The sequence below is a fragment of the Pristiophorus japonicus genome, chromosome 7 (assembly GCF_044704955.1).
Source record: "Pristiophorus japonicus isolate sPriJap1 chromosome 7, sPriJap1.hap1, whole genome shotgun sequence".
Lineage (NCBI taxonomy): Eukaryota > Metazoa > Chordata > Chondrichthyes > Pristiophoridae > Pristiophorus > Pristiophorus japonicus.
Genome location: NC_091983.1, coordinates 16,939,615 through 16,964,738, shown reverse-complemented (window position 1 = coordinate 16,964,738; position 25,124 = coordinate 16,939,615). Strand labels below are relative to the sequence as shown.

Sequence of the window (25,124 nt, the reverse complement as noted above, 5' to 3'; positions counted from 1 at the left end):
GAGAGGCGAAGAGGTTTAGGGAGGGAATTCCAGAGCTTAGGGCCCAGGCAGCTGAAGGGGTTGAATTTCCGCACGGCATCTCCCGATTATCTGCCATAACTTCTGTGGAAGATCCGTGGAAACCCAAGAGAAACAACGTATGCACCATTTACGGTGTTTGCCAACAAACATCTCCCAATGTTATACTGGACAATCTGAACCACCGCTGAAATTCAGCCCCTATGCTTGTTACTCCACTATTGCCACTGCCCAATGGATGTATGGCTCAGTGTCTTACCCGGGGTATTCCAATCTGCGATATTTTACAGCCAGTATTAACCCATATATTTTAAACGGGTTACCATCAGTGATGCTAATTGGATAATATATCATACTGTGAGGGGAGTAAGGTTTCCTTTTGTCAACAGACTAGGAAGCTGACTGGGAAATACAGGGTGATGTCTTCTTGTGACAGAAAAAGGGTGTTTTTCAGAAAAATAATATTCCCGATTATTAGCTATATGTTACTAGAATAAAGCTGCCTAAACCAAGGATCACACTTCCAAATTTAGAACAAAGTCAACGTTTATTTTGATATCAAAAAATGAAACACTCGGACTACATTCCCTTGTCTGTTGTTTTTGCACAATTTTGAATGGGTTATCACTGCGTAAAAATGGTCCACACTGGAATGTAGTACATGGAGAACAATAATTTCATAGAATCATAGACTCATGCAGCATAGGAGGAGGCTATTCTGCCCACCGTGCCTGGGCCGACACTATAAAAGTGCTATCCAATTGCACGTGAACTTTGTTGATCGGGGATTCTACATGCCATTGATATAGAAGGCAGCAACTCTATTCACAGAATACAACTTCAATCATTTAGTCTGTGGTTTAGATTTGTTTCATTTGCTTTGTATGTGAACAAGAACCTATCCTTAAAATGAAGCATTGATTGTGCATCATAGGGCAATGAGGGGACAGCAGGAAATCCAGGACCTCCAGGACCCCCTGGACCTACGGTGAGTTACCAATGGCCATGTGTGTTTTTATTCAGGAATATTGACCTTATTTAAAGACATTAGTCATATGGTCCAAATTGATTATGGATTGTTTTGAACCCTAACTCCCTGTCCTCTCACCATATCCTTGAATTTTCTCCAGTTGCCTCTTGAACCCAATTTGTACTTCTTACTTCTCTGACCTTCCCTGGAAACTTATTCCACAAGTCCATTACTTCCTTAGCCTTTCCTCATAATTTAGATTCCCAATAACCACAAATTTCTAGATTACTAAGCTCTCTCGATTACCCAATCGTTCTCAAGATTTACCCTCCTTTTAAAAAAAAGCCTCAAACAATTATGGCCCTGAAATTCCATGGGGGTTTCTCAAAGCCGTTAACTCCAGCCGAATCCCTGCAGTAACGGTGTAACTGCCAATTTACGCTGTTTCTCTATGGGGTTCACCAGTCTCCCACCAGAGCTACGGCAAGAGCCTGGAAGAATCCGTCCTGCGGACTTTCAGGGTTGATACTCCTTCATTGCTGTTTTTCCGTTGATGGTTCTATTATTTAGAGTATTTCCTGAGCAATATAGTGAAGTGGACTCACTCCAGATCCATTTTGGACTTTCCTCACATCCTGCCACCATGTCGAGCTTTCAAACCAATCAGCCTTTTCTTTAATTAATAAAATGGATGGCTGACAATCAGGTTCTTGTGTGTTTTTCTTTGTTTGTTGTTGTATTCTGGAGCTCTGTCCAAAATGATCAGCGCAAAATATGTAGTCCAGCTTCAGTAAAAAAATGCTGATCCAAAAGTTGTCAGATGTTCACCTTCACTGTTCCCTCAGTATGAAACAATCTATTTCCAGTGGGAACTAAATGGCGAAGGACTAAGTTGCCATGTTAAAGTGAGTAGCAGGTTTAATATTTTCCAGAACTCACAGAATTCAGTCTAATATTATGATCTGCTGCTTTACAGAGTACTGCTACCTATGAAGGCAATGGAATGAGCAGCATATATAAGAAACAGGTAAGATCATTTAGATATCTTTACACAAATGTTTATCAGTATGTATTTGCAGATTTGAGTTATGTTAATCTTAATGAATATTAGTTTTAAAAATGATACTTTTACATTAAAAAATGTTTGACCATTTTATCACAATATTAAGTACAAATGAGAAAGGCTATTTTGGTATACTATAGCTCATACTTTCATGGAAGCCCATCGTTCCCCCAGTTGGTATCAAACAGCATCTTCAATGACCAGTCCATCTACTAATCACTCTTTGACGAGGAAGTACTTCTGACATCAGTCCTGAACTTGTCTTTTACCAGTATGTACCTGCAATGATGGTTAACCTTGAAGTGGTGATAAACCTTTCTGTGCATTTACTTTCTTATACAGCTCTATAAGGTCGTTTTTCATTTGCTTTTGTATCTCATAACTCAGTTCTCAGTTCAACGAAAGTATAAATACTTGAAGGGAAAGCAAATTACAGGGCTATGGGGAAAGAGCAGAGGAGTGGGATTAATTGAATATCTCGACGAAAGAGCCGGCACAGACATGATGGACTATGCAGGGAGACAGAGGGAAGCAGAATGGGGACAGAAGCAAAAGATAGAAAGAAGAAAAATAAAAGTGGAGGGCAGAGAAACTCAAGGTAAAACTCAAAAAGGGCCACATTGCAGCAAAATTCTAAAAGGGCAAAGTATGTTAAAAAGACAAGCTTGAAGGCTCGTGCCTCAATGCGAGAAGTATTCGTCATAAGGTGGACGAATTAACTGCACAGGCAGCAATTAATGAATATGATATAATTGGCATCGCGGAGACATGGCACCAGGGTGACCAAGGCTGGGAACTCAACATCCAGGGGTAGTCAACATTTAGGAGGGATAGACAGAAAGGAAAAGGAGGTGGGGTAGTGTTGCTGGTTAAAGAGGAAATTAACACAATAGTAAGGAAGGACATTAGCTTGGATGATGTGGGATCTGTATGGGTGGAGCTGCAGAATACCAAAGGGCAGAAAATGTTAGTGGGAGTTGTGTACAGACCACCAAACAGTAGTAGTAAGGTTGGGGACAGCATCAAACAAGAAATTAGGGATGCGTGCAATAAAGGTGCAGCAGTTATCATGGGCGACTTTAATCTACATATAGATTGGGCTAACCAAACTGGTACCAATACAGTGGAGGAGGATTTCCTGGAGTGTATTAGGGATGGTTTTCTGGACCAATATGTTGAGGAACCAACTAGAGGGCTGGCCATCCTAGACTGGGTGATGTGTTATGAGAAAGGACTAATTAGCAATCTTGTTGTGCGAGGCCCCTTGGGGAAGAGTGACCATAATATGGTAGAATTCTTTATTAAGATGGAGAGTGACACAGTTAATTCAGAGACTCGGGTCCTGAACTTAAGGAAAGGTAACTTCGATGGTATGAGACGTGAATTGGCTAGAATAGATTGGCAAATGTTACTTAAAGGGTTGACGGTGGATAGGCAAAGGCAAACATTTAAAGATCACATGGATGAACTTCAACAATTGTACATCCCTGTTTGGAGTAAAACTAAAACGGGGAAGGTGGCTCAACCGTGGCTAGCAAGGGAAATGAAGGACAGTGTTAAATCCAAGGAAGAGGCATATAAATTGGCCAGAAAAAGCAGCAAACCTGAGGACTGGGAGAAATTTAGAATTCAGCAGAGGAGAATGAAGGGTTTAATTAGGAGAGGGTAAATAGAGTATGAGAGGAAACTTGCCGGGAACATAAAAACTGACTGCAAAAGCTTCTATAGATATGTGACGAGAAAAAGATTAGTGAAGACGAACATAGGTCCCTTGCAGTCAGATTCAGGTGAATTTATAATGGGGAAAAAAGAAATGGCAGACCAGTTGAACAAATACTTTGGTTCTGTCTTCACGAAGGAAGACACAAATAACCTTCTGGAAGTACGAGGGGACTGAGGGTCTAGTGAGAAGGAGGAACTGAAGGATATCCTTATTAGGTAGGAAATTGTGTTAGGGAAATTGATGGGATTGAAAGCCAATAAATTCCCGGGGCCTGATAGTCTGCATCCCAGAATACTTACGGAAGTGGCCCTAGAAATAGTGGATGCATTGGTGATCATTTTCAAACAGTTTATCGACTCTGGGTCAGTTCCTATGGACTGGAGGGTAGCTAATGTAACACCACTATTTAAAAAAGGAGGGAGAGAGAACACGGGTAATTATAGACCGGTTAGCCTGACATCAGTAGTGGGGAAAATGTTGGAATCAATTATTAAAGATGAAATAACAGAGCAATTGGAAAGCAGTGACAGGATCGGTCCAAGTCAGCATGGATTTTTGAAAGGGAAATCATGCTTGACAAATTTTCTGGAATTTTTTGATGATGTAACTAGTAGAGTGGACAAGGGAGAACCAATGGATGTTGTGTATTTGGACTTTCAAAAGGCTTTTGACAAGGTTCCACACAAGAGATTGGTGTGCAAAATTAAAGCACATGGTATTGAGGGTAATGGACTGACGTTGATGGAGAACTGGTTGGCAGACAGGAAGCAGACAGTCGGGATAAACGGGTCCTTTTCAGAATGGCAGACAGTGACTAGTGGAGTGCCGCAGGGCTCAGTGCTGGGACCCCAGCTATTTACAATATACATTAATGATTTGGATGAAGGAATTGAGTGTAATATCTCCAAGTTTGCAGATGACACTAAACTGGGTGGCGGTGTGAGCTGTGAGGAGGACGCTAAGAGGCTGCAGAGTGACTTGGACACGTTAGGTGAATGGGCAAATGCATGGCAGATGCAGTATAATGTGGATAAATGTGAGGTTATCCACTTTGGGGGTAAAAACACGAAGGCAGAATATTATCTGAATGGCGGCAGATTAGGAAAAGGAACAGAGCAATGAGACCTGTGTGTCATGATACATCAGTCATTGAAAGTTGGCATGCAGGTACAGCAGGCGGTGAAGGCGGCAAATGGTATGTTGGCCTTCATAGCTAGGGCATTTGAGTATAGGAGCAGGGAGGTCTTACTGCAGTTGTACAGGGCCTTGGTGAGATCTCACCTGGAATATTATGTTCAATTTTGGTCTCCTAATCTGAGGAAGGACGTTCTTGCTATTGAGGGAGTGCAGCGAAGGTTCACCAGACTGATTCCCGGATGGCTGGACTGACATATGAGGAGAGACTGGATCGACTGGGCCTATATTCACTGGAGTTTAGAAGGATGAGAGGGGATCTCATAGAAACATATAAAATTCTGACGGGACTAGACAGGTTAGATGCAGGAAGAATGTTCCCGATGTTGGGGAAGTCCAGAACCAAGGGACACAGTCTAAGGATAAGGGGTAAGCCATTTAGGACTGAGCTGAGGAGAAACCTCTTCACTCAGAGAGTTGTTAATCTGTGGAATTCCCTGCCGCAGAGAGTTGTTGATGCCAGTTCATTGGATATATTCAAGAGGGAGTTAGATATGGCCCTTACGGCTAAAGGGATCAAGGGGTATGGAGAGAAAGCAGGAAAGGGGTACTGAGGTGGATGATCAGCCATGATCTTATTGAATGGTGGTGCAGGCTCGAAGGGCCGAATGGCCTACTCCTGCACCTATGTTTCTATGTTTCTATGAATGGCCTCCTTCTATGCTGTATCATCCCATGAACCCCTCTCTGCACTTTTCCCAGGGCTGAGGGCTTTCCTTTGTTCCTGATTAGTGCAACTTGGCCAGAGCATTAAACGACTTTGGCAAGTCAATCTCAGATTCATATTCGGTTAGGGGCATAGCAAAATAGCTCAGCATTCTGTTAGTTCTGTCGATTGCTGCCCCACAATGACAAGACAATTTAAATGTTGAGTCCATCGTAACCCCCACAGTTACCCTCTCTCACAGTTATTGACATCATCGATTGAGTTGGTCTGTCTCACAATTTTTCTTCCAGTCTGAAGCATCTTGCACCAATTTGCATTTTTATCTGAAATTATTCTATCCATTTGTAAATTATCTCTCAGCCCTTTTGTACTTGGTTTAACTGCTTCATTAGACTAGACTTCCTGATTCCTCCCCCAGCTGAGGATTATCTGCAGATTTGACCAAGTTGTATTGGTTTCTGAATCGAGATCACTTTCGTAGGTCTGACTCTCCAGCAATTCAATCCGCACATCTCGTCAGCCCAAGGTCACTCCATTAACTAGTATCCACTGATCCATCTCTTACAGCCAATTACTTATCCAGCTCCCAGCTTTTACCTAGGATAGCCACCTAGCACACTGCCTTCTTTTGTAGCAGCATTTCATGCAAATCTTCAGCAAAAACTCTTTGAAAATCTAGGCATACTGCACCAAAGGGCTTTCCACTGCTCATTTTCTGATAAAAGTCACGCAAGTTTGTCCCCCTTCTGAAACTGGGCTGGCTGCCATTTACTCGGTCATTTTAGAAACATAGAAAATAGGTGCAGGAGTAGGCCATTCGGCCCTTCGAGCCTGCACCGCCATTCAATGAGTTCATGGCTGAACATGCAAATTCAGTACCCCATTCCTGCTTTCTCGCCATACCCCTTGATCCCCCTAGTAGTAAGGACTTAATCTAACTCCCTTTTGAATATATTTAGTGAATTGGCCTCAACTACTTTCTGTGGTAGAGAATTCCACAGGTTCACCACTCTCTGGGTGAAGAAGTTTCTCCTCATCTCGGTCATTTTAGATAGGTAATCTCAATGGGGCCGAAATTCCCCCCGCCCGAAATGGGGCGCACGCACCCCGCTTCAATGGTTTTTACCGCAGCTGTGGTTGAGGTCACCTCTTGAGCGAAATTCCACTCTTTGATTTTTTTTTAAAATCGGATCCGGAAAATTAGCTTAATGGGGGCGGTGACTACACGAGAGGGGCGGGTATGCAGTGGTGGCAACACCTGAGGGGCGGAAGTTGGGGACAGTGCAGAGTGACCGCCGCGATGACATCATCATGGCGCCGCGTGACCACGGGGAAAAACAGGTTTTGGCACCGCCAGGCGGGCCGAAGATTTTCCGAGGCGAATTTCGGCGTCGGGGTGGGGGTGAGGGGGGAGGGGGGGGGGGGGGGTAGGTCGGTGATGCGCACAGTGATGACCCACTTAACACAGATCATCAGCAGCGGAGCAGTAAGGGGGTGATCGAGGCACTGCCGGGAAACCTCGGCAGGACAATTGGGCTAGCATTGGCCATTACACCAAAAGTCAGCGGCCACTCCACTCCACAGCGTGGCCGCCGATTTATGGTGGTAACAGGCCTTAAGGAAAGGGGCAATTTCCACTCCAATATCTTTTGCAATTAATTCAATTATTTTGCCAGTTATTGATGCAAGACTAATAGGTCTTTAAGTACCAGGTGCATTTTGTCTTTTTTTAATAGTTACCACGTTGGCTCGCATCCAGTCCAATCCAATCCAGTGTGACCTGGATTTTTATGTTTTGTTTTGCCTCTCCCAGGAGTTTGCATGGCTCCGGGTGGGGTGGGGAGTGTATGTATTGTGATACATAAAGCATTGCCTCTGTTGGGGAGAGGCTGGATGGGCTAGTTGATCATTTCCTGTCTGTCATTTTCATACGTTCATATGTTGATGTCCCTGATGTTCATAGATTCATTCAGTGCTTTATAGATTTTGGGCTGGATTTTCAATTCCGCTCATTTTGGGGCGGTAATGGTGGCAGGGCGGTAAAGTTTGCGCCCGGGAACAGCTCAGTCAGCAAAATTGGCTAGCTGGGCCCTGAGTGTGGGGTGGAGCACTAAGGGAGGCGTTACACACCTCTCTTAGGCTGCTAGGCCGGCTGAGCAAGGGAAAATCCCGAGCTAAACAGCGGGCCTCGGAGCGCAGTTAGAGAGGCCTGGGGGAGGGGGGGAAAAAAACACCAAAAACATTCCCAATAAATAACTCGTACAACGCAACATAAATCGCAGACAAAATTAAATAAAAACCAATCACAATTACCTGAGGTGGACATTACTCACCTCACTGTAGCCGCTTTCACAGGCGTTCCCAGCACAGCGCTCTAGGGAGTGCCACAGATCGGTCAACAGCCAAACATCAAGCCGGTATCGCGACCGGGACCTCTTCCGGGCAGTAATGCTCCACGCCCCGCCGAAAACGGCACTGAAAATCCCGGCCGCGCCGAAGTGCTTACTACTGCCATTACCGCCCCTCCGGCACGCTAACGGGCAGCAAAGAAACCGAAAATCCATACCCCTGTTCTTTATTTCATTTATTAATCTCATATATATATATATATATCTCCATTTCTGGGGATTTATTGATTTCTGAGTCCATTCAGTCTGCCTTGAAAGTAATGTCAATGTATTAAGTTTGGTTGTTGAATCTCCTCTGCTACTTGCGTCCTCTCTCGGGAATGCTTGTAGAAAGTACTCATTTACCATGTTAAGTATTTTTAATTTATCCTCTGTTTAAACTTCATTTCAATCATTAAGGACTCTCGATTCTTATTACAAAATCTTTGTGCTATTACAATATTATAATGACCAGATTATCTGTGTTTTGGTGATGTTGGTTGAGGGATAAATGTTGGCCATGACACTGGGGAGAGCTCAATTCTCTGGATTGAGACTGGAACCCACAACCTTCTGACTGAGAGCCAAGAGTGCTACCCACTGAGCCCCGAAATACTGCTTACGCAGCACGTGGTTAGGATTTGGCACTGCCTGATCGGGTGGTGGCTACAGATTCAATCGTAGCTTTCAAAAGGGAATTGGATAAGTACTTGAATTGAAGGATAAAAAATTGCACGGGTATGGGGGAAGAGCAGGGGAGTGGGACGAACTAGATGGCTCTTCGAAAGAGCCAGTACAGACTTGATGGGTCTCCTTCTGTGCTGCACTATTCTGATAATATCAGATGGCTTTCTGATTGTTAAATTTTTGTGCTGATTTTTAGTTTTCGCTTTACCCCTTGGAGCTCTATTTTACTGTTTTGAGGGTTCCTGTGTTCTCAATGGTTTCCCTCACCATTCTACATATCACCTTTGTAGAGATTGTAGAGATTGTTTTTTCACCTCATATTTAGGGTCATGTTTGCTTAGTTTGTGCTTACCAGTACCTGGTGTGTATTCAATATGCTCATGCCCAGTTGGGCTTTTCTCCTCTCATTCCATGGAGGTTTGCTTAACGTACTTTTAAGTGAACCCCAGTTTGAATGAGTGGATATGGTGGATGTCCATGAGGCAGCATTGTCAAGCCCTTACTCTTGTAATGACCCACTGCCTCCATGTGCTAGTGACCCTGAGCACCCTACACCGAGTGTTGCCAACTTTGGTTGCATGTATCCCTGCAGATTTCATCATATGGCCTTAAATGGAAACAGAAAATGCCGGAAAACATTCAGCAGGTGTCGGCAGCCTCTGTGGAGAGAGAAACGAAGTTACGCGGTTCAGGTCGATGACCTTTCATCAGAGTTCTGACGAAAGGTCATGACCTGAAAGGTTAACTTTCTTTCTCTCCCCACAAACTTGCTGTCTGCACTGCCACCCTCTCATGGGTCTATCCTGCCACTCAATCCACAGCCTGCCTCAGTCACACGCTCCCCCTCGTTCTGGGACCTCCACTCTTCGACCTGCAGGGAATGGACTCGGAGATGTCCCAGTAATATGCTGAATGTTATTAAAGCCTAAAATCACAGCAATAACTAACAATGCTTTGCAAATGCTCTAATCACTGAATATCTTACAGGACGGTCCAGTTTCACCCGGTCTTCCAGGTTCGCCAGTAAGTCAACAATTCATACTGCGTGTTTCTCATGTTTTGTGATATAAAAATAATTTGAGATTTTGGCTGGAATTTCCTCAATCCAACTTGCTCCGAAATTACACTGAAATTTACGCCGGTTTCTACTCCAAACTTACCGACGCAACTGACACCAAAATTTCTTGGGAATCTCATCAGCATACATACAAAATGGCACAAAAGAAATGGAAATCAGCATCATGGACCCAAGGATCATATACCCTCTACCTTTAAGTCTTTCCTTATCTTACTGATATTATGAAAACTAAAGCTATAAAATCATAATTTCATCATCATCATCATAGGCGGTCCCTCGAAACGAGGATGACTTGCTTCCACTGAAGGATGAGTTCACAGGTGTTTCAATGAAGGACCCGAACTACATGTTGAAGGGTGGAAGATGTCTGTGCGTGGATTTTTTTAACGTGTGGTGGCCGTTGCACATCAGCCACCACACGGGCTTGACAGAGCTAGGTCTTGGTCCAGTGGCAAGGATACCCAAGACGACTGGAAACCTGCTCTGCTGCACGGACCTAGTGCGCACATATCGCAGTGTGGGTTGGCCCGTGCTGCCCCTGGGCCCCTGGCCCTGAACTCACGCCTCTCCTGGGCCCTGATCACACCCCTCCACAGTCTCTCGCCGCTCCTGCTGTATCTGCCCACGCTCCAATCACCGACCTGCACCTTAAATCATCATTTATCACATTAAGCACAGCGAGTTTAAGAAAATCATGGCAGCTTTTCTTTTTCATGTAACAGATTCTGATACCACAACAAAGCATTCAAAGACGCAGGTCTCAGTAAGAAGAAATAAAATGTTAAAAGTTGCTATAAAACACCAGAATTAGTGACTTTGGGTCCTGCTGAGTGCCTAAGACTTTGGATCTAAATTTTATGCCTGTTTATTGTCATAAGTGAAGGAAACTCATATCCTCTGGTTCTTTGCATTGGGCGTAGGAGCTATGTTAATGATCTAAGTGGCGGGGGAGGGGGGGGCGACGTAACTCGAGAGCAATGCAAATGATCAAGGAACTATGTGTGCAGTGGTGTTTTAGCGTAATACCAACGTAAGTCAGTTACACGTGAATTTTGGCGGAATAAAAGCTCTTGCTCCATTGTTAAAGTGAAATTTCTAGGAAATTCTGAGCTAACTTTTCTGAGGTAATTATTTCATTTCAAAGAATCCCCAGATGTTCTCACTGTAACTATAAATAAATAACGTCTAATCTCCATGGGTAAATTAGAATTTTGAAAAGATGGCCTGTCTTTTGTCTGCGTGCTTTTTTGTAAGATAGGTGTAATAGCCTTTAATGAGGCATTGGTGTATAGGTGAAGTCGTACTGAATTTATACGTGTGAATGTGTTTAGCTTTCTCTTACTTGTGGTTTCCTTTTGCAGGGGTTGAAAGGCGATCCAGGTTCAATGGTAAGCAGGCACATCCAATTCAAAAAGTTGCAATGAGCAAAGAAACAGCTTCAGCATCTGAATAAATAAACATACAAAATGTCGGCATTTGTATATCGCCTTATTGTATTGTTAAAACATCTTAAACTGCTTCATGTCGGGGTGGGCCTTGCCAGTGTTAATCACATCACAAGAACAAATGAAAACAACATCTTGCTGGAGCGGGACATCGGGTATGCCGTTCGTTAGATTTTTTCTGCGCCCTTCACCTCCTTTCTAGAGTACTGCGTACAGTTTTGGCCTCCTTATTTAAGTTGGGATATACTTCCATTGGAGGCAGTTCAGAGAAGGTTCCTGAGGTTGATTCCTGGGATGAGTGGGTTGTCATATGAAGAAAGGTTGAGCAGGTTGGGCCTGTACTCATTGGAGCTTAGAAGACTGAGAGGTGATCTTATGGAAACTTAATAAGATTCTGAGGGGGCGCGATATTGTAGCAGAGAGGCTTTTTCCCCTTGTTGGGGAATCTAGAACTAGATGGTATAGTTTCAGAATAAGGGGTCGCCCATTTAAGATGGAGATGAGGAGGAATTTCTTCTCTCAGAGGGTCGTGAATCTTTGGAATTCTCTACCCCAGAGAGCTGTGGAGGCTGGGTCATTGAATATATTTAATGCGGAGATAGACAGAGTCTTGAACTATAGGGGAGTCAAGGGTTATGGGGAGCAGGCAGGGAAGTGGAGTTGGGGCCAAGATCAGATCTGCCTTGATCTTATTGAATGGCGGAGCAGGCTTGAGGAGCTGTATGGCCTGAGTTCAAATCGCACCACGGCAGCTGGGAAATTTAAATTCAGTTTGTTAAATAAATCTGGAATAGTTATTAGTATCAATAATGGTTACCATGAAACTAAGGGATTGTTGTAAGAACCTATCTTTTTTTACTGAAGTCCTTGAGGGAAGGAAACCTGCCGCCCTTACCTGGTATGGTCTATATGTGACTCCAGACCCACAGCAATGTGGTTGACTCTTAACTGCCCTATGAAATGGCCTAGCAAGCAACTCAGTTGTATCAAACTGCTATGACAAAGTCACTGTACATTCACCCCATGGACTGCAGCACCTTAAGAAGGCAGCTTCTCAAGGACAATTAGAGATGGGCAATAAATGCTGGCCTTGCCAGTGACGCCCACATCCCATGAACGAATAAATACAAATAAAAAGAGAACTCCTTGCCCTTCTCCAAATAGTGCCACTGGATCATTAACTTCCTCCTGAACAGTAAGACAGCAGCTCAGTTTAAAGTCTCACCCAAAGGACAACATATCCAACAATGTACCCCACAGTAGACCATTGGAGGGTTAACCTAGATTGTGCACTCAGGTCCTAGAGTGGGGCCATGTTACAAATTCAGGTCTGCCGTAGATACCTTGGGCTAAATTTCCAGCCCTTCCACCGAGCGGGAAGGAGGGATGGTGGTGCCTTGAGAACATGGGACAGTGACCTACCTCCCCTTTGCCGCTGTCACTGTGGCCATGGCGTGTCAATGTTAACCGGGGCCAGGCCAACCTCTGAGCAGTCCCCGGAGAGAGGAAGTGGGCCCATTTAAAATGGAAATCGGGGTCCACATACATCAATAAGCCCAGCCCAGCCACACTAGCCCGGGCTGGGCCTCTGCCGCTCCGGCTCCCACCAGACACTGCGGCGGCCCAGGGCTGACGGGCTTCCCCAAGGCCCTCAATTTCAGCCCACAGCCCGCCAGGCTGATCATATTAGGCCGCTTCATCAAAATGGACCAGACCTTCCGGCAGGACCACCAGGCTTTTACCAAGCCAACCGGATACTCCCAGACCCAATTGCTTACCCCGGACTATCAGCTGATCCAGCCTGACACTACTGTAGGATAGGTGGAACACAAGAATCTCCAAGACATCAAATAGATAGGAAATGGGTACAAACGGCAATCATAACTTTGTGTCAGTGTTGGTTCAGGTTTGGTTCCTGAGATCAATATTAGACGCCTGGACCTCTCTTAATAAGCATTAATACAGTACTTTACACAATCATGCTACGGCTACTAGTTTTCACCTTGGATTCTACAGAACATAAGAACATAAGAACATAAGAATTAGGAACAGGAGTAGGCCATTTGGCCCCTCGAGCCTGCTCCGCCATTCAATAAGATCATGGCTGATCTGATCATGGACTCAGCTCCACTTCCCTGCCCGCTCCCCATAACCCTTTATTCCCTTATCGCTCAAAAATCTGGCTATCTCCACCTTAAATATATTCAATGACCCAGCCTCCACAGCTCTCTGGGGCAGAGAATTCCACAGATTTACAACCCGTTCAGAGAAGAAATTCCTCCTCAACTCAGTTTTAAATGGGCGGCCCCTTGTTCTGAGACTATGTCCCCTAGTCCGAGTTTCCCCTATGAGTGGAAATATCCTCACTGCATCTACCTTGTTGAAGCCCCTCATAATCTTATATGTTTTGATAAGTTCACCTCTCATTCTTCTGAACTTCAATGAGTATAGGCCCAACCCACTCAACCTTTCTTCATAAGTCAACCCTTACTGAAGTTGCATGTTCAGCCATGAACTCATTGAATGGCGGTGCAGGCTCGAAGGGCCAAATGGCCTACTCCTGCACCTATTTTCTATGTTTCTATGTTTCTATAACCCCCTCATTTCTGGCATCAACCTAGTGAACCTTCTCCAATGCAAGCATATCCTTTCTTAAGTACGGAGACCAAAACTGCATGCAGTACTCTAGGTGTGGCACCAGAAGGTCTGTCACCATAAAATTAAATACATTTGGCGTCAGCAGTGAAATTTAAAAAAAAGAAACAGCCTTAAGCCCAAGGCTGAAATAAGAATTAGGAAGCACAGAGCTTTAGGTGTCTGAGAACACCTGATGGAGATAGAGCAAAGAATGTTATGGGTTTGATATTGCCCTCTGTATATTTAATATATTTGTGACACCATTTGCACCATGACACCAGCCTGTTGAAGCTCTGGCCCACTGGTATGAAAGCATGCCAGAGACTACGTATAATTGCAAAGTAATAATTACTTCATGGTGTGAAATGACAACACACTAAAGAGCATCGGTACAGTAAAACCTGAGGGATGTGAAGCGTGCAGATGAGTTTAATTCCGTCTTTGGTGCTTATAGTGATTAGCTGCAATGGTGTTTCATGTGTAAGATAAAGACTAATTGTCACACTCTTGCAGGGAGAGACAGGTCCAATGGGATTGCCAGGATTAGAAGGCCCACCAGGAGAAAAGGTATCTCTTTCTCTCTCTCTCTTTCTCAATATATTTATTTAGCTCAGTACAGTGTCTCAGTATTTCTTTTAAGTCCGTTGACCAAATGAAAACAAAATTCAATCATAGGCTTGGCCGAGGAGACATTAAAGAAGGTTTTTTTTAATCAGCCACACCTCTTCAAATATCAAGGCCAAGATAAGAGTGCCTGAGGGTAACCAAAAAGAGAACCATCTTTATCTAAGGTGACTTTGCTGTTGTTATTTGAGGCTAGAGAAAGTGAAATAAGTTTAGGAAGTAGTTAGTAGGTCTGACCTCAATCAAGTATAGGTTGAACCTCCCTTAATCCAGAACTCTCCTATCCGGAACCACCCCTCATCCAGAACCATCCCCGGCCACCAGGTGGCGCATGCGCAGAACTCCGACATGAACAAATTGAAGTTCTTCCTCGCTGCTGACTCCCGCAATTGCTGGCCTAACTCCACGATCCACAGCCACCTCCCCCCCCCCCCACCCCACTTTGTGAAATTATGCGGCTGAAATTCTGTGAGGGTTCCAGCAGAGTAATAGTTGAAGACTGAGAGAATCCCTGCACAATTATCGGTTTGGCCTATGTCTTTGAGAGAGGAAGGCATTTATAAGAGCTCAAAGAAGCTTGGATAAATCTGGAGACGGTTAAAGGAAAAAAGAAGAACTTGCAGGATGTCCCAAAGCGCTCTTCAGCCAATGAAGTGCTTTTGAAGAGTAGTCACTGTTGTAATGTCGAGAAACTAGATTAATAGATTGTGCAGCAAGAGTTCTAAGCAATAAAGTGTGAAGAGTGAGATTTCAAAGTTGGGAATGCAGCCAGATATAGTTCTTTATCACTTCAATGTAAGAAGGTAGGATTAGGTTTACATGACATCCTCCAAACCAATATCTTCAATGATATTATCTGCAATCACTCTTAAACAACATAAAACAAAACTTGAAGAACAAATTCAAATGGACGTTCAATGTCATTAGAATTCTTTGGAATGGTTTGATTTTTGAAAGAAGGACTTGAAGGTGCCCCCAAAAACTCAGCAAGCGTATCCGTTTCATAGCCGGGCTGTACTACCCAGGAAGATTCTTGGATTCAACCTCCGGTCTGTGCTATGTTAAGCAAATTCAGTAAGGAAGATGGTAGGGGTGTTACAGTTAGCCTCAGTGCATGCCTGTAGCATGCCTTTCCAATTTTCCAACCATTAATTGACATGGATAATAAATTGGGCGGGTTCGTTCTGAGCACACAATCCACCAAGCCTGAATTGTCCCATTTGCACGCCACCCATGCGATGCTCCACACCTTATCATTAAAGAGGAAAATTACCCCCAATTAGTTTGTTTTCATAATGCTTTTTACTTCAGATGATTGACCAGTGGACTTTTTTTTACTTTGCGCTTTTTCCAATTTGCTCCTTTGTGCTCCTCCCTCTCCCGACAGTGTGGCCTCGTCCTAGGGTACTGCTCCGCCGGTGCTGACCTCCTTCCAGTGCCGAACCCAAGTGGCCATTTTCACCTATGGACATACACAGTCAGGAAACTCGTCAATCATGGGGGCCTTGCAGCCGAACCTGGCCTTGACCACACTTAACACCCGCACATCCTCTCTCTAGCAGGGGTTACTGGATCAGGACCAGGTCAATTTTACCCTTCCCGAGACCACGGTTACTCCATCCAATTATAATGCCCCCACTGTTGCCCAGGTTAAGATTAGCTGAGAATTGAAGTTGGGGCCTTCCTGGTCTGAACAGCTTGGTATAACTTTCCCATTTACTCAATAGAGTATCAGTGTCAGCCGTGGCTCAGTGGGTAGCACATTGCCTTTGAGTCAGAAGGTTGTGGGTTCAAGTCCCACTCCAGCACCTTAAGCTTATAAATCTAGGCTGACACTCCAGGGAGTGCTGTGCTGAGCTGTTGGAGGTGCCATCTTTGAGATGAGACATTAAACCGAGGCCCTGTCTGATCTCTCAAGTGGATGTAAAAGATCCCATGACACTATTTTGAAGAAGAGCAGGGGAGTTAACCCCGGTGTCCCGACCAATATTTATCCCTCAATCAACATAACAAAGAAACAGATTATCTGGTTATTATCACATTGCTGTGTGTGGGAGCTTGCTTGTGTAAAAATTGGCTGCTGCGTTTCCCACATAACAACAGTGATTACACTCCAAAAATACTTCATTGGCTGTAAAACGCTTTGAGACATCCGGTGGTCGTGAAAGGGACTATATAAATGCAAGTCTTTCTTTTTATCAAGAAGCTCAACCTGAGGCCTTTGAAGCTCTCATTCTTAACGGATTCTAGAAGTTCCCAAAAGACTTTAAAGTTGTTTGTTTATAAATGCAATACAAGAGTGCAAGTTCTCATCAGCAATTTTGATAGGGGCACATTAATAAGATTGCAATTAGATAGTTCTACAGGTTGACATCCTACACACACGCAGCTTTATCTGTGCACTCCTTCTGCACTCATTTGTACAATCTTATTCCAATGCATTCCTAGGGGGATTCAGGAATACCTGGGCCACCTGGCTTCCAAGGACAGACTGGTCCAATGGTGAGTATTTTGAATGAAGATGAATAATTTTGAAGGATTTGTATGTGGAAAAAGCAATAACTCAATCTATATAGTATTTATTAAAGCACATCAGTGCACTGTTCCACCCTGTATTGTGAGTTAATTCACCATTTGAACAAATGGCAGTATGTTTAATCATCTTTCTGTTTAAAAAGCAGATACTATTCAATGCATCATGGCGATTAGAAGATGGTTCAGACAAAACCACTTTTACATCAATTTAAGATAAATTGTTTCTCTGTATTTTTGTGAAGAATTGGGACTTTATTTTGTTCTTTTAAAGTTAATCTTTGAGCGTTCATGCGCTGTCTGAGAATCATTCAATGCAATCACTTTACACAATTAGCTGTGTGTTTTTCTGTTGGGTCTAATACTGTCCCGTCTTGTGAGCAGTATAGAAAGTGCAGGGGTGAAATTAAAAAGGATATTAGGAAAGCAAAGAGAGAGCATGAAAAATTCTTGGCAAGTAAAATCAAGGAAAACCCAAAGATGTTTCATAAATATATTAAGAGCAAGAGAATAACCAAAGAAAGGGTAGGGCCTATTAGAGACCATGAGGATAATGTGTGTGCGGAGGCGGGAGATGTGAGTATGGTTCTTAACGAATACTTTGCGTCTGTTTTCACAAAGGAGAGGGGCGATGCAGACACTGCTATCGGGGAGGAGAAGTGCAAAATATTAGATGAAATAAACATAGTGAAAGAGGAGGTATTAGGAGCTTAGCAGCTTTGAAAGTGCATTAAGTCCCGAGGCCTGGATGAAATGTATCCCAGGCTGTTAAGCGAAGCAAAAGAGGAAATAGCAGAGACCATCATTTTCCAATCCTCTCTGGCTTCAGGTGTGAGGACTGCTAATGTTCTACCTTTGTTTAAGAAGGGAGAAAGGGATAGACCGAGTAATTACAGGCCAGTCAGCCTTACCTCGGTGATGGGAAAATTATTGGAAAAAATTCTGAAGGACAGGGTAAATCTTCATTTAGAAAGATACAGATTAATCAAGGACAGTCAGCACGGAGTTGTTAAGGGAAGGTCCCAACTGGATTGAATTTTGAGGTGGTAACAAGGAGGGTCGATGAGGAGTAGTGCATTTGCTGTAGCGTATATGGATTTCAGCAAGGCTTTTGATAAGTTCCCACATGGCAGACTGATCATGAAAGTAAAAGCACATGGGATCCAGGGCAAAGTGGCAAGTTAGATCCAAAATTGGCTCAAAGGCAGGAAGCAGAGGGTAATGGTTAATGGGTTTTTATGTGACTAGAAGACCGTTTTCAACGGGGCTCAGTACTAGGTCCCTTCTTTTTGTGGTATACATCAATGATCTAGACATGAATCGTTGAAGGAAAGGGAGTTGGGAGTCTGGTTTGCCGCACGCTCCTTCCGCTGCCTGCGCTTGCTTTCTGCATGCTCTTGGCGACGAGACTCGAGGTGCTCAGCGCCCTCCCCTTCCTCCACTTAAGGCGGTCTTTGGCCAGGGATTCCCAACTGTCTGTCCCACCTGTGACAGAGACTGTAATTCCCGTATTGGACTGTACAGTCACCTGAGAACTCACGTTTAGAGTAAAAGCAAGTCTTCCTCGATTTCGAGGAAGACTTACCTATGATGATGGAGACTTGAATATAGGGGGTATGATTAAGAAGTTTGCAGATGATACTAAAATCGACTGTGTGGTTGATAATGAAGAAGAAAGCTGTAGACTGGAAGACGCTATCAATCAACTGGTCAGGTGGGCAAAACAGTGACAAATGGAATTTAATCCTGAGAAGTGTGAGGTAATGCATTTGGGGAGGGCTAACAAGAAAAGGGAATACACATTAAATGGTAGGACACTGAGAAGTATAGAGGAACAGAGGGACTTTGGAGTGCATTTCCAACAGATCCCTGAAGGTAGCAGGCCAGGTAGATAAGGTGTTTAAGAAGGCATACGGAATGCTTGCCTTTATTAGCCGAGGCATGGAATACAAGAGCGGGGCGTTATGCTTGAACTGTATAAAACACTAGTTAGGCCACAGTTAGAGTACTGCATGCAGTTCTGGTCACCGTATTACAGGAAGGACATGATTGCATTGGAGAGGGTACAGAGGAGATTCACGAGGATGTTGCCGAGAGTTGAGATTCTTAGCTATGAGGACAGATTGGATAGGCTGGGTTTGTTTTCCTTGGAACAGAAGAGGCTGAGGGGAGACCTCATTGAGATGTATAAAATTATGAGGGGCCTAGATATCGTGGATACAAAAGGCCTATTTCCCTTAGCAGAGGGGTCAACAATCAGGGGGCATAAATTTAAAGTAATTGGTAGAAGGTTTAGAGTGGATTTGAGGGGAAATGTCTTCACGCAGAGGGTTGTAGGGATCTGGAACTCACTGCCTGAAAGTGTGGTAGAGACAGAAACCCTCACCACGTTTAAAAAGTACTTGGGTGTGCACTTGAAGTGCTGTAACCCGCAGGGTTATGGACCTAGAGCTGGAAAGTGGGATTAGGCTGGATAGCCTCTTGTCAGCCGGCATGGACACGATGGGCCGAAATGGCCTCCTTCCGTGCTGTAAATTTCTATGATTCTATGAATTAACAGTCAGTGGCCAGCTATCAAAATCTGAATTAACTGAGAACTATTTGAAGGGGAGGGAGGATTATGAGGAAAGAGCAGGGAAGTGGGACTATATTAATTGAGAGAGAGCTAGCACAGGCACAATGGGCTGAACGGCCTCCTGTGCTGTATCATTCTATGAATTAATTTTCATCACAGTGATGTCATTCGTAAGTAAAGCAACGACTGTAAGCAAACAGAAAACATTTTAGTTCATGATCTTGAAGACACAGCCCCTTTAATTGGTATTTTCTTCTAATATTAAATAGTTTTTTGATATAAATGTCTAACAAGTTCAGTTTTTATTCTTTCTTCAAAAAAGGGAAAACCTGGTCCGCCAGGCCCACCAGGACCCAATGGCTTAACAGGCGATCCTGTGAGTTAAATTATCATTACTCTTCCATTATCTGTTATCTATCATTTAGAAAATAGCATTGGAAAAACATCTTCCGAGACTGACCTTCATTTTTTCCTGCATTTGTAGGGATTAAAAGGTGAGAGAGGACCACTGGGAGAAACTGGCTTTCCTGGACCACAAGGACCTACTGGTGCCCCTGTACGTATCAAATTGGGTTTTCCCTCTTCTTAACAATCAGGTTTTTACTTGCTGTAATTCATGTTGTTATACTTTAAGATAATGAACAACGGCCATGGTTAACATGTATTACAGTGGTTGCTACAACAAACAAACTCTTTCCCCTTACTAAGGGATCTCTGAGATTGCTGCTTTTACAAGTAGATGACATGAAGTATAAGAACCCTAAAAGCTTCGAGCACAGTAAGGTGCCATTTCGCCCATTGTGTCTTTGCTGACCCTCAACTAATCCCAGTGCTCTATGCTCTCTCCAGAGCCCTGTCTCATCTGCTTCAAATATATCCTCTGATCTCTGCCTCAACAACTCCCTGTAGTAAAGCATTCCCCATTCCAACTACTCTCGTCATTTAACCACTGCATCTTGATAAGAACGTAAGAATTAGGAGCAGGAGTAAGCCATACGGCCCCCTCGAACCTGCTCCGCCATTCACTAAGATCATGGCTGACCTTTGAATCAACTTCACTTTCCCGCCCGATCTCTGTGTTCCTTGATTCCGCTAGAGTCCAAAAATCTATCGATCTCAGCCTTGAATACACTCAATGATTGAACATCTACTGCTCTCTGGCTTAGAGAATTCCAAAGATTCACAACCCCCTGAGTGAAGACATTTCTCTTCCTCTCAGCCCTAAATGGCCAACCCCTTATCCTGAGACTGTGACCTAGTTCCTAGTTCTAGAGTCTCCAGCAAGGGGATCTGTCTCATTTGCAGTCTACCCTTTTCAACTTTGACACTGTCCTGTACCTTGGGACTTGAGTATTAACTCAGATTGTCCAGAAAGAAATCCGAAGCTCACTAACAACCTACTGCCTCATGTTGGTGTATCCCAATGAAACTTGATGAATTAGGATGTTTACAACTTAATGGATGATTTGTGATCTCAAGAACTGCTTTTATTCAGCTCGTATCTTTTGCTACTATGAAGCTTTGCCTCCACATTTCCCCTCGTTACCCTCCCCTTTCATAGAAAGTAGGTGCAGGAGTAGGCCATTCGGCTCTTTGAGCCTGCACCAGGCCCTTCGAGCTGCATCAGATCGTATAATCATCTGGGCATAATTTTCCTTCAATTTACCACCTGTTTGTGGCAGACTTGGAGTGCAAAGAACTGAGTAAAATGAGGCAATACTAACCAGTAAAACAAACTGCTCCCGAATAGTTTTCTGATAAACTCCCCATTCCCCTTTATCTGGCCACATTTAAATGGGGTCAATTGGAAGACAGTCAATATTACTTTATTAATCAAAGTCCATGTGAACTCAGTTAGACACAACATTAATAGACAGTTAACAAGAGTCTATGGACTAGAAATTCATCCTCGATTTTCATCCCTCCACCATTGCCCTAAGCTCTGGAATTCCCTCGCTAAACTGCTCCGCCTCTCTACTTCACTTTCCTCCTTTAAGATGCTCCTTAAAACCTACCTTGTCATCTGTTCTAATATCTCCTGATGTGGCTCGGTGTCAAATTTTGTTTGATAGCGCTCCTGTGATGCACCCTGGCATGTTTTACTTCATTAAAGGCGTTATATAAATGCAAGTTTTTGTTGCTGTATTAGCTGTTCTGTCTTCGTCCTGTTGTAAAAACATGTCTATATTCTTATAGATGTAGCATTCTATTTCACTCCCTCACAGCAGCAGTCAAGAGCAGTATTGCTGTTCCTAACCCACCCAGCATGGTTACTGAGGGCAGAGTCACATGGGCCTCGCTGCTAATCTGCCAATAGGGGTAGAATTCAGCCAAACGATGCCACGGGGCCGAAATTGCCCATCACCCGAAACGGGGTGCACCTACCCTTTTTTTTAGATGCTCCGTCCACCCCAAAGCATGGGGCGGTCATTTCACCGATTTTCAGCTCTTTGGTTTCTGTTTGCGGTCGGAGCGAGCGGTGTTGGTGTCGGGGGAGGGGCGGACGCGTGGTCGGGTCGGAGTGGCAACCACTAGCGGGGTTGGAAGTGGGGCGGATCGGAGCGACCGCCGTTCCAAGTCAGCACGACGCGACCACAACGTCCTTCCCCTTCCGTTAAAGGGGAGGGCCGCTGCGAACTCTGCAGCTACTGCAGTGGCAAACACTGGGCCGCCAGCGAGGGTTTCAGCGCTGGGCCAGCAGCCTGCCACCCAACAAGCGGGCAGTCGGCTGACAATAAAAAATAAAATGGAGTTGCCGGCAGTGCGATTTCCCCTTTAAGGGCAGCCATGCTAGCCCAGCCACAAAAAGGGTACCAACAGAAAAAGCTGTCGGGGGTCACCGACTGGCATCGGCGCCGCTACCACGGGGCAATTCCGCAGGTGGCAATTTCCCGTGGGGCAATTTCCAAAAGGGGGTCGCCGCCTGTCGGCAAGGGGTCAGCGGCGTGCATGATGCGGCGGGAAATCTAAAGGAGGGCAAAAAATCAAAATGGCGGCCCCTCCGCGCCATCCGAGCGGTGATTCTTAGCCAACTCTAGGCCACCTCTTTGAGGCGGTCACGGCCCTTATAGAAAGGGGCAATTTCGGCCCCGATAACGCTTGCAAATATGCTGCTTTTGTACTGTGTTTTTTGGGATGAATCCTCGAGCACATGCTGAGTATCAGAAACGCAGTACAAAATGAGGAGGTGTTGACGAAAGAATCTGCAAAATGTCTTTCTGCCCATCAAAGATAAGTCGCTGGAAACTCAAGAATAACTATTGAATCTAACCTTCTGCGATCTTCACCTTTCTTCTGTGGTATGTCATTGCCATGGTTTTAGCAGCGACATTTAATAGTCTCTATCTGTACTTAGCAAAAATTACTGCCACTTTAAGTTTTAAATTTAACCTGTCATGCTGTTTATGGTTAGTCAAATAAAGCCCCGATTTATAAAGACACCAATAATGGGTCGGATTTTGTTCTCAGTGGGGAACAAACGGTGCCAGCCATTCATTACTCTTGCAAATAGACGGTCTGTGGGATTTTACACTGGAACTTACTGTAAATTAGAGAGCCAAACAGCGCAGCGGCCTTTACGGGGGACCTGAGTGAACAGGGAAAACTGCTGCATATCTCCTTAACCATGGATGAATCGTTAATGAGCAGTGCAGAGTCTGAACCAGGAAGTGCCAGTCAGAGTATTGAATTAAATGCCAAATCAAGTACAGAAAGAGAAATAAAGAGAGGAAAAGAACAGTTGGATTAAGAGAGAGAGATAAAAGAGACAGAAAGCAAATGTCATTTAATATTTTTTTTATATCTCCCAACAATAATTAAAAGTTGTAAAAAGTACATTTCAGTCTTAGAGAGGCTGTTTGGCAATAATTAAGATGTTAAAAGGGTCCTTGCATTGGAATGTACAAGCTGTAACTTTTTCTGGAGAGTTTAGTTCCTATCTCTGAGGTAAGCACAGGAATTTCCCGCCAATTGACGTATTCGAACAGTGAGTCAGGTGGCAAGGTACCATTATAGCGCAGATTTCGGAGGAGCAGGCCTTCCAGATTTCTGCGTTTAACTTCGCATGTGCCCTCAGAGGTAGTTGCTGTCTAATTTCCATGTAAATAATGGTGAGCGCTGTTGGGCCTTGAGCCCTAAACTGATGTAATAGCCTCTTGTGTGGCACCTTATCAAATGCTTTCTGAAAAATATTATAGCAAAATCCAGCCCATTATATTTTGTGAAATACAATATAAGGCTGTAGGTGCGCGTCCCTTTAAGGCTAGAAAGACTAATTGCTGTTCCGTAAATACTGGATAAGTTGATACAACGATCAATTAAGAGACTGTAGATAATATAACTCTGATTTTTGTGTTTCTGGAGAATTCCCTTATTTATTTACACTGTAAACATTCTCCCAAAACCTATCTCTTGATCTTGCCTTCATTCACCACTTCCACCATCTGATTATTTCTCTAAAGAAGGTGCTAAGTGTCAGTTGTTGTTTTCTCAAAGCTATACACAATCCTGAACATGATAAACAATTTTTTATTCATTTATTTTTCTCCCTGTTTGTCTGCGATCTCACAATATGATTCCTTTCCCCAGCTGAAAGAACAGCTGAAATATTCCTCTTTACCAAACTATTAGCTGATGCACAGGAGCAGCCTTCAGGCAGTGATTCTCAGATACTCCCTCCTAATGTGTAGTAGGGAAAATGCTCAAATCTATTATTAGGGATGTGGTAACAGGACAGTTAGAAAATCATATGATTGGACATTTATGAAAAGGAAGTCATGTTTGGCAAATCAGTTACAGTTTTTTGAGGATGTAACTAGCGGGGTAGATAAGGGGGAACCAGTGGATGTAGTATATTTGGATTTTCAGAAAGCGATAAACTGCCCCCCCAAGAGGTTATTACACAAAATTAGGGCCCATGGGATTGGGGGTAATATATTAGCGTGGATTGAGGATTGGTTAACGGACAGAAAACAGAGAGTAGGAATAAATGGGTCATTCCCGTGTTGGTAGGCTGTAACTAGCAGGGTACCACAAGGATCAATGCTTGGGCCACAGCTAATCACAATCGATATCAGTGACTTAGATGAGGGGATGGAGTGTAATGTATCCAAGTTTGCTGACAATACAAAGCTAGGTGGGAGGTTGTGACGAGGATGCAAAGTGGCTACAAAGAGATAGAGACAGCTTAAGTGAGTGGGAAAGGACATGGCAGTTAAGATATAATGTGGAGAAATGTGAAGTTATCCACTTTGGTAGGAAAAATAGAAAAGCAGAATATTCTTTAAATAGTGAGAGATTGGGAAATGTTGGTCTTCAGAGGGATCTGGCTGCCCTTGTACACGAATCACTGAAAGTTAACCTGCAGGTACAGCAAGCAATGAGGAATGCAAATATGGTATGTTGGCCTTTATTTCAAAAAGATTTGAATATAAGAGTAAAGACGTCTTACTGCAATTATATAGGGCCCTGGTGAGACCGCACCTGAAGTATTGTGTACAGTTTTGGTCTCCTTAATGAAGGATAT

General features: G+C 43.9%; 1 protein-coding gene across 1 annotated transcript in view; it reads left to right on the top strand.

Moving 5' to 3' along the window:
- LOC139267082 (collagen alpha-1(XIX) chain-like) overlaps positions 1 to 25,124 on the top strand; it is a 679,874-nt gene that overhangs the window by 598,777 nt on the left and 55,973 nt on the right. Inside the window, exons 46-53 of the mRNA XM_070884859.1 lie at positions 953 to 1,006; positions 1,965 to 2,015; positions 9,697 to 9,732; positions 11,149 to 11,175; positions 14,383 to 14,436; positions 16,942 to 16,995; positions 19,923 to 19,976; positions 20,085 to 20,156. Of these exons, the coding sequence (XP_070740960.1) occupies positions 953 to 1,006; positions 1,965 to 2,015; positions 9,697 to 9,732; positions 11,149 to 11,175; positions 14,383 to 14,436; positions 16,942 to 16,995; positions 19,923 to 19,976; positions 20,085 to 20,156 (402 nt within the window). The remainder of the gene's footprint in view (positions 1 to 952; positions 1,007 to 1,964; positions 2,016 to 9,696; positions 9,733 to 11,148; positions 11,176 to 14,382; positions 14,437 to 16,941; positions 16,996 to 19,922; positions 19,977 to 20,084; positions 20,157 to 25,124) is intronic.